Consider the following 13,843-nt stretch of genomic DNA (forward strand, 5'->3'; position numbering starts at 1 on the left):
GTGTGTGTGTGTGTGTGTGTGTGTGTGTGTGTGTGTGTGTGTGTGTGTGTGTGTGTGTGTGTGGGTGGGTGGGTGGGTGGGGGGGGTGGGGGGGATGTGTTTAGTTGAATTTTGCTTGTAACTAATGGAAAAAAGAAACTATAATGTGTTTAATTCTTTTCTAGATATAGTTCGGAGTGTGTTTCCATTGTCCGTATTTACTTCTTGTTACCAATTAAAAACACGCGTGTTTCAGTATTTTTGCAATAAATTTCAATGATTTTTGCTCCAAAGTATTCAGGCCAGCAGTCGGAACCTGAACAGACGATTGCTTGAAATTATAACAAATGCAGCACTGTTGGATTTCACTGAAATGTCACATTTTATTAAAGTTTTAATGAAATAACACTCCATTGAAGTTTTTTTGCCATTTGTGGTACAAAATCAAACTCAAAGCTAAAGGAGAGTAATCTGCCACACTGACATATTAGATTAATCTAAATAATCTGGCTTTCAAATTAAAATAAATTTACAAACATGCGATCTTAGTCTTCAGAATTTAGCTTTCACATAGAAATTGTTTGGATTAATTGCTTACTCACTCTCATAAGTCTACTTTCAGTTATAATAAAACTGCCTCTTTAAAACCGCAATATATTATTGGATTAATTTTCTCGATGCATGCCCCATTGCGTGCAATAAACCCTTCAAGATAATCTTTGGTGTGGTACTGTGTTATGATATGATGCAAAGAGCAACAAACACGTGTAATTTATACAATTACAGTTGGGTTTTTTTACCCGTAAGATGCATGTATGAGAGGAGCAAAGTGTGGGTGATGTGAGCCCTTCTTGTGATTGGCTGCTGGAGGAGGGGGCAGCATATCAAGCCTGATAAATACGAAGTTTCATGGTCTCCTCTGACAAATCACCAATGGCCAGGAACTTGTAGCAGGCACACTCCGCTGCCCCCACCCACACAACGTTTTACAGAAGTTAAAAGTTCCTTTTTCATTTCACCATCAAACAGCAGGACCTTGATTAGCCTTTATTTTGTCTGGGAGAGCTAAAGGGCCTGTGAGCGTAGCTAAGGTCACAAGCCATACAATAAAAAAGAGAGGGGGACATTTTCTTTCTTTTTTTTTTCTTGGTTTTCGTTGAGTGAGAGGAAATTTTGAAACATTGTGCAATGGTGCCACAAAAGTTTTGAAAGGTTGTGAGAGCGTTTGGCCATCAAAGCGTCCTGAGAGTCGGCTTGTTGGTGAAGAGGTCTCCATGTTGCATCCATACAGAATGGAGAGCTACCTCATCCCTCCTGTAAGTAGATTTTATTTTTGATTATTTTCCATCTAAACTCCAAGAGACTTTTAGGAAAGCAATATTTTTTGTCCTTTCTAGAACTTTTAGCTTTTATTTAAAATAAAACTTTCATTGTGTAAAGGATACATGATAAATGTGTTTTTTTTTCAGAATTAGATGACTTAATGTGGTCTCTGTTTCAAGATGAGTGCAGTTTTTTATTCTACAGCCGACATGAAAATGAAACTTTAAAGTTTCAGAACTGTAGAAGCAAAAAAAAAAAAAAAGAAAGAAAGAAATAACCATAGTTGCAGCACAAAAACTGTCTTCATTTGAATGTAAAACATCTAGAGATGATGTGGATTTTACACAAGTTTAAATCTCAATGTGTTTACTTTACTGGTTTTTCACAAGCACAGCTGTCATGTGGCTGCACTGTAAACAGCACAGAATAAAAAAAAAGTTTTGTTTAAGAAAATGTTTTTGGAAAAATGTGTGTTTTTGCTTGATTTTGCAGCACGCAGAAGAAATGTACGAGTCTGAGATCTACAGACATCCAGAATATTATAATCCTTATGTATTAGATGCTGAAATCCAGGCAGGTGAGTGTTACCTTAATGGACATTTTAATTTGTTTCATTGCTTTTTAAATGCAACCAGTAGGCAATTTTTATTTAAAACACTGTAAACATCTGAAGCAAACCATTATCACTCTGTTGAAACACGTCAGAGTCCAGAACCATTTTTTAACAGCTCTCTGGATTTTCTGTAAACTTGTTTATAATTTTCAACACTTATTCAGTTATTTATTCGAAATCCAAAGTCAAATGTGGTAAAACAGCCTCTTTTTTATGGTTTATGGTACTCAAAAAGAAAGTGGCGTGTGCAGCTGGATCGCGCCACACTAGGGTGTATGGAACACAGGAAACAGATGCCTTTTCTTTCGGCCGCCGCGACTACAGACATAGAACAACTTTCTCCCCAAGGGGTTTTGTTAATGTGCGAGAGGTGCTTTACTTTCTCTTGAAATCTTCTGTTTTGAATATTGCACCAAAACAACTGGTTTAGAGGATGTGTGTGTGTGTGTGTGTGTGTGATAAAAATATCCAGAATCAACTTCCTGAAGCTTTAAGATCAATAAAGAAATGATAAAATTTTCTAATGAACTAATAGAATGTGCGGGTGGAGGATAAATAATGGTGTGATGTTAGGATGGTCGAGTTGCAAGAATTTAGGTTTTGGTATGATGAGTTTTTTGGAGGACGTGGTGCTTTTTTTTTCATATCGTGTTCAGTTTTTAGAATTGAAACTTTCTGAGTTGTCTCGTAAAATTTTCTTTGTATATTTTTTGTCATATAATTTTATCTGGATAGAAAAGTTTTCAAAGGTGAGTTCTGCAGTAACAGGTTTGATTCTCAGATAACATGGCTGCTGTGACATATTTCAAACTGAGTGGAGGTGCGTCTGAACTAGCATCAGGAGCTGACAGATGTAAGAATAAACCTGCTTGTGTAGAGATGGCGTGAAGCAGCAAAAGACCCCATGCATCAGCATGTTTCTCCCCTTTGTTCAGATCACTGGGACTACCATGCACACCCTCACATGCACCCGGTAGAGTTTGAAAGCCTCCAGGAGTCCAGCTTCACGGAGCTGCAGAGCGTGCAGGCTCTCCACCCGCCTGGCCTCATACGATGCGACACAGAAAGCCTGTTCGAGCCGAATCTTGGTGCTCATACACACGTGTTGCAGCAACCGGTAAGTCCTTGCACCATCTGACTGATTACCAACACGTGAGCTACAACTCACACGTTCCAAAAACATCCTCCAGTACTTTCAAACTCTTAACTTTTATCTCAAAGTTGGGAATTACATCATAAAGAAGAGTCAAGGAGCCAGAGGCCTTTCAAGGACTTTTATACAAAAATCAGGAAGTGAATCTTTGTGTTACAAGAAACTGCAATTTTAGGGTTTTTACATTTTTTTTTTATTTTCTGTTTAAAAACAGCATTTTCTTTGACTAGGCTCTGTCGACTCAGCTAAGCTCAGTCTAAGTCACATCTGTATGTTTCAACCTCCATTTCTGAACCAGTGAACTAGAACAGACTCTCTGGTTTGGGTGGAAGACTTAAGTTCAGCGTCCGTGTCAACGTTTTCGGTCTGAAACCTTCTCCCTCCCACGTTGTGTGGGTTCAGCATCACAAACTCATGTGATGCAGATAAACAGAAGCTACACACACGTTTAACACTTATACTGTGGATTCAGTTAGAGACAAAAGCACAATGACACCATCTGAGCCCCTAAAACATGACTTCTGTGCTTATTTTCTAGTTATTTTCAAACTCATGATTTTGGGTCGTGTGTTCAATTTCACTCTTAACCCAACTTTTTTCTCTATATTTTCTGAGTGTTAGTTTCCATACATGCTGACCCAGTCAGACATAAAAGAGCGAAAATGAGATTAGGTGTTAAAATAAAATATGAAGGTCTGATGAAAAATAATTGTGAAAACAAGCTGTCCACCGCTGATTGCTACTTTAAAAGCGTGTTAACAATAGAAAAAGGAGTTCAGTATATCCACACATCACTGTTCATGCAAATACTGTGTGCCACCATCTCACACTCACAGCAAGAACTGTTTAATAGAAACCAACACACTGTATCGTCTGTGCCAACAGCATTTTAAGCATTTCTAAAGCTTGAAACACTCAGTCTTTAAATAGATCACAGATGGTGGAAAATGAAATATAAACATTACGTAAAGTAAAATCAAAAGAATCTCATTGGAAAAGCAAAGCAGGGAAAATTAATGCAGGACAGTAGAATAATAAATAAATAAAGGGATCTTCAGCTGCTTTTTCAAAGTGTCCAGACTGTCAATACTATGCAAGGATAAAGGAAGCTCATTCCAAAGTCAGGGTGCAATAGTATGGAAGCAGCAATCCCCTCAACTTTTGTATCTGGTCTTTGGAACTTCTAGAAGGTTCTGGTTTGAGGACCTGAGGGCTCGGGTTGGAGCTTAAGGCTTTAACAATTCAATAACATAGGGAGGAGCTTGACCATGTAGAGCATTGAAAGTTATAGTCAGGATTCTAAAATGAACTCTAAAGTTAACAGGTAACCAGTGCAGAGACATTAGAACAGGAGTGATGTGTGCTCTTCTGTTTGCTCCAGTTAGGAGCCTCGCTGCAGAGTTCTGGACCATCTGAAGCCAGTCAAGGGCTTTTTGTTGAAACATGTGAAAAGTGTGTTACAGTAATCTAGACGGGAGGAGATAAAAGCATGGATAACCATTTCAAGTTTATGTTTTAACACCAACCTTCACAGTTTCGAGATCTTTCTTCAGTGATAAAAACAGTTTCAGACCAGCATTTTTGAATGGTCATCAAAAAACATTGACTGGTCAAAAACAACACCCTAATTCCTCACGCTTGACTTGATGGCAGAAGATAAATGACCAAGTTGTTGACTGATCAGCGGAACCATGCTCTCAGGGCCAATGACTGGTCATTCAGTTTTTTCAGAGTTTAACTGAAGGAAGTCATCTTCTAGCCAGCTGGTGAAAGCAGATAGATTAGTAGTTCAGACAGTTTATAGAACTCAGAACACTTCAAGAGGGTGTAAAAATAGTAGAAACAAGAGTGGACCTAAGACAGAGACTTGGGGTACCTCACAGAACAGGTTGTTAGAGTGACATGATTTGGTTTGTACAGATACTGTAACTTCTGTCAGAAAAATTACCATCTAAACCAGTCTAGAACAGTTCCAGAGATCCTCACCAAGTCATGAAGTCTGTTAATTGAGATTCTGTGAACAACAGGAGGCAGATGCCCGAGCCACCTGAACTGGCTCCTCTGGATGTGAAGGAGCAGCCGGTCTCCTTCAAGCCCCTCCCAGATGATTCTGCTTCTCACCCGAACTCACCTTAAACCCACTGAATTCCCTCTTTCCTATTCATTTTCTTTCTCCCTTTCCTTACATTTTCTTCTTTTCTCCTTTTAAACATATTTGAATCGTTTTTGAAATCTTGAAGTTAAAACGTTTAAGTCCCATTAGTTGTCACCAGAGGTGTGATCAAGTCACTGCTTTGCAAGTCACAAGTAAGTCACAAGTCTTTCCAATCAAGTCTCGAGTCAAGTCCAAGTCAAAGACCATCAATTCCAAGTCGAGTCCAAAGTCAGTGATATGGAAGTCTAAGTCCTTAACTTTGAATTTGTACCCTGATCTCCCAGTCTCAGCGTGGACACTCTACCGCTAGGCCACTGAGCTGGTCTAGTTTTTTGTTTTTGTGAAGCGCCTTGTGTTTTTTATCTTGAGAGGTGTTATATAAAAGATTATTTTCTTTCTTTCTTTCTTTCTTTCTTTCTTTCTTTCTTTCTTTCTTTCTTTCTTTCTTTTTCTCCACTCTGTGGAGAAAACTCATTTTGGCTGCTTGTATCCATGATCTCATTCGTTTGGACACAAATCAAAAATTGGGACCATGAGCGAGGTTAGAATTGTAGATCGACCTGTAAATCGAGAGCTTCACCTTCTGGTTCAGCTCTCTCTTCACCATGATAGATCGGTACAACGCCCGCATCACTGTAGATGCAGCATCAATCCGCTTTATGCGGATGATGTGGTCCTCCTAGATTCATCAGGCTCTGACCTACAGCTGTTGCTGGGGAGGTTCACAGACAAGTGTGAAGCGGCTGGGATGAGGATCAGCGCCTCCAAGTTTGTGGCCATGGTTCTCGACTGGAAAAGGGTGGCTTGCCAACTCCAGGTCGGGAGAGAGGTCCTGCCTCAAGTGGAGAAGTTCAAGTATCTCAGAATCTTGTTCACAAGTGAGAGAAGGAGGAAGTGGGAGATCGACAGGCGGATTGGGGCAGCATGTGCAGTGATGTGGACGCTGAACCGGTCTGTTGGGGTGAAGAAGGAGCTGAGCTGGAAAGCAAGGCTCTTGATTTACTAGTCCATCTATCGCCCAGTCCTCACCTATGGTCATGAGCTTTTGGTAATGACTGAAAGAACAAGATTGCGGATACAAGCGGCTGAAATGAGTTTTTTCCACAGGGTGGCTGGGCTCAGCCTTAGGGATAGGGTGAGGAGCTCGGACATTTGGGGAAGACTCCTAAATTCCTAAAGAGGTAGTTGGGAGAATATCAACAGGGCATTAAGTTGGTTACATGTTTTCCTAAATGAGACAAATGTCCTGGAAATTTACAGGAGTAAAGAAAGACCGCGATTGGAAGGATGCTGGTTGGATGGGATAAAAGGATGGGCGTGAAAAACATCCCCGTTATTTCTGATTTTATTCTGAAAGAATGCAAGAAAGTTGTTGGTCAGACCTTGAGAATACAGGCATGTGAGGGATATGAGGTGAAACAATCTGGTTTATGGTGTCAAACAAAACTTTAGTGTATAAAAACATGACTAGGACGTTTTTAAGCCTTTGAGTAATCAGAATTATTGAGGCCGTTGGGTAGTTTATACACTGTTTATTGTTACAGGAATAATAAGGGAGAGAGCGTGATGTTTGTGTAAAAATTTGATATAAAGATAGCTGAGGAGCAGATTATGTTCCTGGGATAGGAGATATTATAACAGCAAAGATGTTGAATGAATGAATATGCTTCCATTATTGTCCAAAATTCAGAACTAGAATGCCAAATGTATAGTATACAAAAAGTGTACAGTGAATTTGTTTATAGTAATTCCATCGAGTCGACTGATTCTCCCATATTCGTTTACAGCAGGTGTTCTTCTCCCGAAGCATGTTCCAACCTCACGCATCTCAGCCCAGTTCTGATGATGAAGAACACAGAGGGCGAAGTCCCCCGTTGGAGGTATCCGATGAAGAGAGCGCGAGAGACCGAGTTCCTTACGTCACATCAGGAGATCTGAGTAAGAATCCAGATATTGTACTCTATTTGGGCTCGTTAACTCATCCAATCTCTTTTAGCAAAAATGCCAAGTCGCTGCTTTTTCTTCAGGTTTTTGAAAATAATGAAAATCAGTACGAGTAACATGTCAGCTGCTTTGATACTGATCTATAGATTTGTGGTTTGATTGACAACTTAAAGCTGCTATCACAAATGTACAAACAAGCTAGGTTTTTATGCAAACACGGTCATGGAACGCTCGCCCCTCCTCTCAGGAATTTTCCCTGGTTCTGCATCCACCGGAACAGGAAACCCAGATTACCAAATGAAACGAGATAGTGCTAAACATCAGTCACTGCTTACTAGATCTAAAAGTCTTTTGTTGTCCGTGACTTTAAATGGTGTTCTTCTTTGACTCTGGTAATTTGTCTTCAATTTGAAGTGGCAGCAGTTGGCTGTTTCTCCTTCTCTGATATTACTGAGTGGAGAACCTCTCACACCAGTGGTGTTTTGTTGCTAAGTACACAGGTGCGTAATGAAGGACCCAGGGTAGTGTGGCAATTCGGGCAGACTGACAACCAGATGGTCCAATAGCTGCTTTCCAAGCTGGGTTATTGGTGGAGGTTTTTAGACACTGGGAGAGAACCACTTCATTAAATCTTCTTAGGTTTTTTATCTCAACAATATATTTATAGCTATACTATGTTAGAAGGTTGTTAAAAGGCCGGGGGAAAAAAGTTAGCTAATTTGTTTTCCAAATTTGCTATAGCAGCTTTAAGGAAAAGTTTCAGCATGATCTGGTCAAAAGAAACATTTCTGAGTTTGCATCATTGATTAAAAAAAGGGTCATTTACAGCAGATTAACCATAAATTAACTCAAAGACCCCTAAAGTTGTTTCGTACTGTGCCATAGAACCAGTCTGGTGCATTTTAGAAGTGTTCTCAATGCACAATTCTGTGGAGTGAATTTTTTCTCTGCCATATAAATGCAATAGTCATCAGCGTATGTGAGATGAACAGTGATAAACTCACAGCACTTAATTTTATATTATATTATATTATATTATATTATATTATATTATATTATAATTTATTACATTATAGTATATTACATATGTCATATGTTCAGGTTCAGCACTTCACTGAACTATTTGACTCTAAGAGATGCCATTTTCTCTTAGATAACAGTAGATTTATTCAAGCATATTCATCAGGGAGGGGCCTTTTTTGGTTCAGCCAGCTGAGCCCATGCCTTGTTTGTTTCGTTCATTTGATCTCTTAAGGAGGTGTTTTTGTATTTTGATTAGCAAACATATTGATGTAAAAAGATACAACCATTTTATTATTTTGGATTCTAAAAAGCAACAAAACTTTTTAAGTTCTTGCAAATAACTGAGTTATGAAATTATTTGGTTGAAACAAATGAGATGAACTAGATTTGTTCTAATTGCACTATTATGTTTCCCAAGGTAACAAAAAGAAAATTCGTCTGTACCAGTTTCTGTTGGACCTCTTAAGAAATGGGGATATGAAGGACAGTATCTGGTGGGTGGACAGAGACAAGGGGACATTCCAGTTTTCGTCCAAACACAAAGAGGCCCTTGCTCATCGCTGGGGAATCCAGAAGGGAAACCGCAAAAAAATGACCTACCAAAAGATGGCCCGTGCCTTGCGCAACTACGGCAAAACTGGAGAGGTCAAAAAGATCAAGAAGAAGCTGACGTACCAGTTCAGCGATGAAGTTCTGGGAAAGAATCATCTGGAAAGAAAATCGTACATTTAGGCCAGAGTTCTCATTTCTGGTGTGACTGTAAATATTAAGCCTGCTGATCTGGTAAATAGCATTATACATAGATACTGCCTTACTGTGGGACTAATTGACTCATGAAAATAAGTGCATGGTACTTTTTTTCAGCCTTCCAAAGACGTTCTCAAGCAGGACATTAGAGCAATAATCTAGTTCTTCACTCATAGCTGTATGGTAATGAGATGGGCACTGGTTTAGAACTGTCAAAAATGTGTGAAATAAGTCAAGTTATTGTCCTAATGGGAATTTTTACCCTTATGAAAGCAATTTTTATGTAAATGTAAAGAAACGGTTAGAAAACCTGTCAATTATTTAAGGATTTAACCATTTTAATGCAAATAGTTAAATGTGTAAGTGTAAGTTTGTTAGCTACACTAGGCTACTGCTAATGGCTTGTTACACTGGTGCCATCAGAATAAATAACATCTATATTTATAATATAAACTCATTTTAGTCCTTTTTTTTAAGTATAAAGTTGTTATAAACCTCAGAAAGTCAACAATGTTTTGTTTTGAAGCAAATAGAGGATATTTTTTGAGAATATTTCTTACTGGTTTTTAACAAACTCAGAGAATGAAACCAGGTTAATGATCCTAAGTAGTCCAGCTGTTTAGGTAACAGTAGCTCATTTTATTCTAATAGAAATTTGTTCTAACTTACCTGTCTAAATGTGTAAGGTCATGCATTAAAATGCACACAGATTGTTAAATCATTTATCTAATCGACGTGCAACGTGTCCTTGGGCTCTTTCTCGCACTGCTTGACTTATTTTGATGCTTCTTGTGTTGAACAAGAGTGAGTTCTCTCCATTTGCTGTGTTTGTACTTTTTAGCATTTCATCTTTTTATTTAAAAGACACCAAAGACACAAGTAGGTCACTGATGACACAGACCAACCTTGCTGTGATTGGTCAGGAGTACACAGTTCTATGTACAACCGGTATTTACATTATAGAAAATAAAATACACAAATGAAATCAAATCCGTTTGAATGAGAATTTGTTTGTACTAAAATGAATAAACTGCTTCTATGTAAGCATGTTTACAAACATTATTGACAGGTCCTTTCAGCTAGCAGAAAAAATGCAGAAAGAAGAAGTAACCCGCAGAGCTAAAAGGTGTCAAAGTTAACAGATGAAGTTTGCTGTATTTTGTTACGTCTCAAAGATAACAGCTAATTACTGAGGAACTTTGAGGTTACTAGATGGCCGAGGAGGTGAAGAAACCTAAAGCTCGTATCTGCAGGCTTCAGCTCCCTGCTACTGGGTGTGAGGAGGCCACAATGACACATCTGGTATTTTCACATTAAATCGCACACACACACACATTCACACACACACAAACATGCATGCATAGATGCACACACACACACACACACACACACACACACACACACACACACACACACACACACACACACAATTACACACACTCATACATGCACACACAAACACAATTACACACACTCATACATGCACACACAAACACACACACATACATGTTTATGTATTTAGCAGTCACTTTTGTCCAAAGCGACTTACAAGTCGCATAAATACAAATACATACGAACACACAGATAGACAGGCAAACACACACACATACATACACACACCCACAAGCGCACACACACATATAGACAGAGGCACACACCCGCACACAAACACACACACATACACGCACACACACACACACACACACACACACACACACTCACACACACGCACACACATAGATACACACACATATACATGCAAACACACAGACGGATAGACATACAAACACACACACAAACACACACACTCACACATACACGCACACACACACATACATACACGCACACTCATACACACACACATACACACACACGCACACACACACACACTCACACATACACGCACACACACACATACATACACGCACACATAAAACACACAAACAGACAGACACACACACACACATACATATACACACATAAAACAGACAGACACACACACACACACACACACACAGTGTGTGTTTTTTGTTTTGTTTTGTTCCTTAATTATGAGTTAAAGTGTATTCAAGACACAGACGGTTTTTGTTCTACTGTTTATTTAATGACACACTTGTCTAGTGTCATGTAACAGAAAAATAGGAAGTTACAACTTCACATTTTGCCCAGAGGTAAACAGGTTCATGGAACCAAAACTACAGAAAACAAAGACAAGATAAACATCGACACACAATACGATAAATAAACAGTTCAGCAAAGTCCACAGACAATGAAATTATTTTATTTAAAAACAGATTTCTTGGAATTTTATTTAAATACAACTCATGAAACTAAGTGGCTCTGTAACACAGAGCAGTCTGCTTTCAGACCCTGCCCTTGTTCTTAAGGGCCAACAGCTCCCCACAATGGTCAAGCTGTGACTGATATTTATAACAAACACTCGGTTTACACTGACCCCAAATAACCCAGAGACTCGATCAAGTCCTTTAATCCACTTCAGTATCATTGAAATGACTTTAAAGAATCATCTTTAAATGCGTATAATCAAAAACAGTAGGTAAGGTTTCCAACTGTCCCTTAAACATATAATCATCCCACGTGTTTTTGCAGCCCGTAACCCGTCCATCCACCATCTGTACCGCTTCATCCTCAGCAGGGTCACAAGAAGTTGGTGCCAACTCCAGCAGCCAACTGCCGAGAGGTAGGGGACACCCTGGACAAGTCAATCACAGGGACAAAGACAAACAACCTTTCACAAAAACTCACCCACACCTAGGGGCAATTTAGAGACACCAGTTAGCTTAAAATGCATATTTCTGGTTTGTGGTAAGAAACAGAAGAACATGCTAACAGCACACTGAAAGGCCAGAGCTTAATTAGCATTAAGAGAAAGAAATGTGTAGTTACATATTTGGCAATTTTATTTAGTACTCATTAGTTTTGCTATCTACACACTAGACATTGTAGCCAGCCATTAAATAGTAGGGGAAAGGGTCAGAGACATAAAGTACATCATGTCTAAATTAGAAAATACTGTTGTATGTAGTGTCTTGTCTTGTTTTAATTTTTATTTTTGCATTCTTGGTCAATTTTGTACTCTTTTGCTATCTGTCCTGAGCTGTGGTAACACATGCTTTTCCCCCCTTGGGATCAATAAAGTCTTGTCTTGTCTTGTCTTGTCTTGTCTTGTCTTGTCTTGGTATATGGGAGCTATGTCAAAAAATCCCAATCATATTTCATTTTGTAAAATAACTCTTGTTTTATTGGCAAGTGTTTTATGATTTCTGTTTAAAGGTGTGGATCACAGAAAAAAAACATTTTTTATTATTATTTCTGATTGTTTTCGGTCACTCAGAGTTTTTCATGCAGGCTTAACATGAAAATGGTCTCCTACGCCTATGTCCTGCATTAGCTTCTGTAGAAAACATACGGTGAAACTCTAGGATTTAAAAGGCTGGACAGATCTACGTCACACTGTCACATAACATTCATGGACTCACCCATCTTAGCACACAAGTCACGGCAAAGAAGGCTGCTGTTGGTTTAGCGTCCTGGAAACAGTAGAGAACATCTTGGCTAGGATAAGCTAACCATTAGCATTAGCAACTCCACCACAGCTGAACTCCTTCAGGCTTGTGTTATTTGTGGAGGTAAAACATCAAAATTGCAGAGCAAACAGAGTGAATGGTAGAGTTGTGTTGCTGTTAGCCAGTCAGAGGTAAGATGTTCAAATATCAGGAAATAAGACTCCAAATTTGTCATCTGAAGCTATTTTCTACTTTCTTAGAAAACATCTAAGGAGATTACAGAAACGACCAAAACTGGGTTAAGAACGGTCCAACGCACTATTAAAAACTGGTCTGATGAGTCCAGATGGACCCTGTTCCATAGTGATGGTGCATCAGGGTAAGAAGAGAGGCAGAGGAAGTGATGCACCCATCATGCCTAATGCCTACTGTAAAAGCCTGTGGGGGCAGTGCTATGATCTGGGCTTGCTGCAGTTGGTGAGGTCTAGGTTCAGCAACAGGATGTGCTCCAAGAATGAGGTCAGCTGACTACCTGAATATACTGAATGACCAGGTTATTCCATCTTCCCTGATGGCACGGGCGTATTCCAGGATGGCAATGTCAGGATTCATCGTGCTCAAATAGTGAAAGAGTGGTTCAGGAAGCATGAGACATCATTTTCACACGTGAATTGGCCACCACAGAGTCCAGACCTTAAACCCATTGAGAATCTCTGGGATGTGCTGAAGAAGGCTTTGTGCAGTGGTCAGACTCTACCATCATCAGTGCAAGATCTTGGTAAAACATTAATGCAACACTGGATGGAAATAAATCTCGTGACGCGGCAGAAGCCTTTCGAAACAACGCCACAGCAAATGTGAGCCATAATCAAAGCTAAATGTGGTCCAATTAAATATTAGAGTGTGACCTTTTATTTGGGCCAGGCTGTGTACATGAAGTAGTATAGCCTATGGTTGTCCACATCAAAGTAAGTTACGTCTGTCTGAAAAGCTATCAGGTTCCCAGAATGCACTGCTAGCTCGCTGATGCTGCATCAGTTGGCCTTATCGCCAACAGAGGGACAGACAGACCCTATAAAAGAGAGGAAAACACTTATCCTTCTCTCATTGTAAGGCTGCGTTGGTTTAATTTTAGACATAACACCACAGAAGGAGAGCACAAAAGTTTTTCCCAAATTCTAAATTTAACCGCTGCCCCACATCTCTCCCCTACCCTCTCGAGGCCTTTCATTCAGCCGAGGTGGCGAGGAAAGGATGGTTGAAATATAGCTCAAGGTCGGCCATGACTCTGTGTGGGGTGGGGAGGGGGGTCCAGGTCACTGCTGGGATGGGCGAGAAAAAGTGGGTGTTGTTTCTTTTTTTATGTGCTTTATGGCAGG

At 39.5% G+C, this 13,843-nt stretch overlaps 1 protein-coding gene across 3 annotated transcripts; it reads left to right on the forward strand.

The window, feature by feature from the left end:
* Positions 1-406: 406 nt before the first annotated feature.
* On the forward strand, positions 407-9,927 carry spi1b (Spi-1 proto-oncogene b). Of its 3 annotated transcripts, none has more exons than XM_015953161.3 (6): positions 407-1,295; positions 1,795-1,879; positions 2,697-2,768; positions 2,851-3,032; positions 7,011-7,161; positions 8,609-9,927. In XM_015953161.3, the coding sequence occupies exons 1-6, from the start codon at positions 1,254-1,256 to the stop codon at positions 8,920-8,922; spliced, it is 846 nt and encodes a 281-aa protein (XP_015808647.1). In that variant the 5' UTR covers positions 407-1,253; the 3' UTR covers positions 8,923-9,927. The 3 variants fall into 3 exon arrangements, with proteins under 3 accessions (XP_015808647.1, XP_070411140.1, XP_015808648.1); XM_070555039.1 differs by having other exon boundaries at positions 7,014-7,161; XM_015953162.3 differs by lacking the exon at positions 2,697-2,768.
* The last annotated feature ends 3,916 nt before the right edge of the window (positions 9,928-13,843 follow it).

This window comes from Nothobranchius furzeri, chromosome 9 (assembly GCF_043380555.1).
Source record: "Nothobranchius furzeri strain GRZ-AD chromosome 9, NfurGRZ-RIMD1, whole genome shotgun sequence".
Taxonomy (NCBI): Eukaryota; Metazoa; Chordata; class Actinopteri; order Cyprinodontiformes; family Nothobranchiidae; genus Nothobranchius; species Nothobranchius furzeri.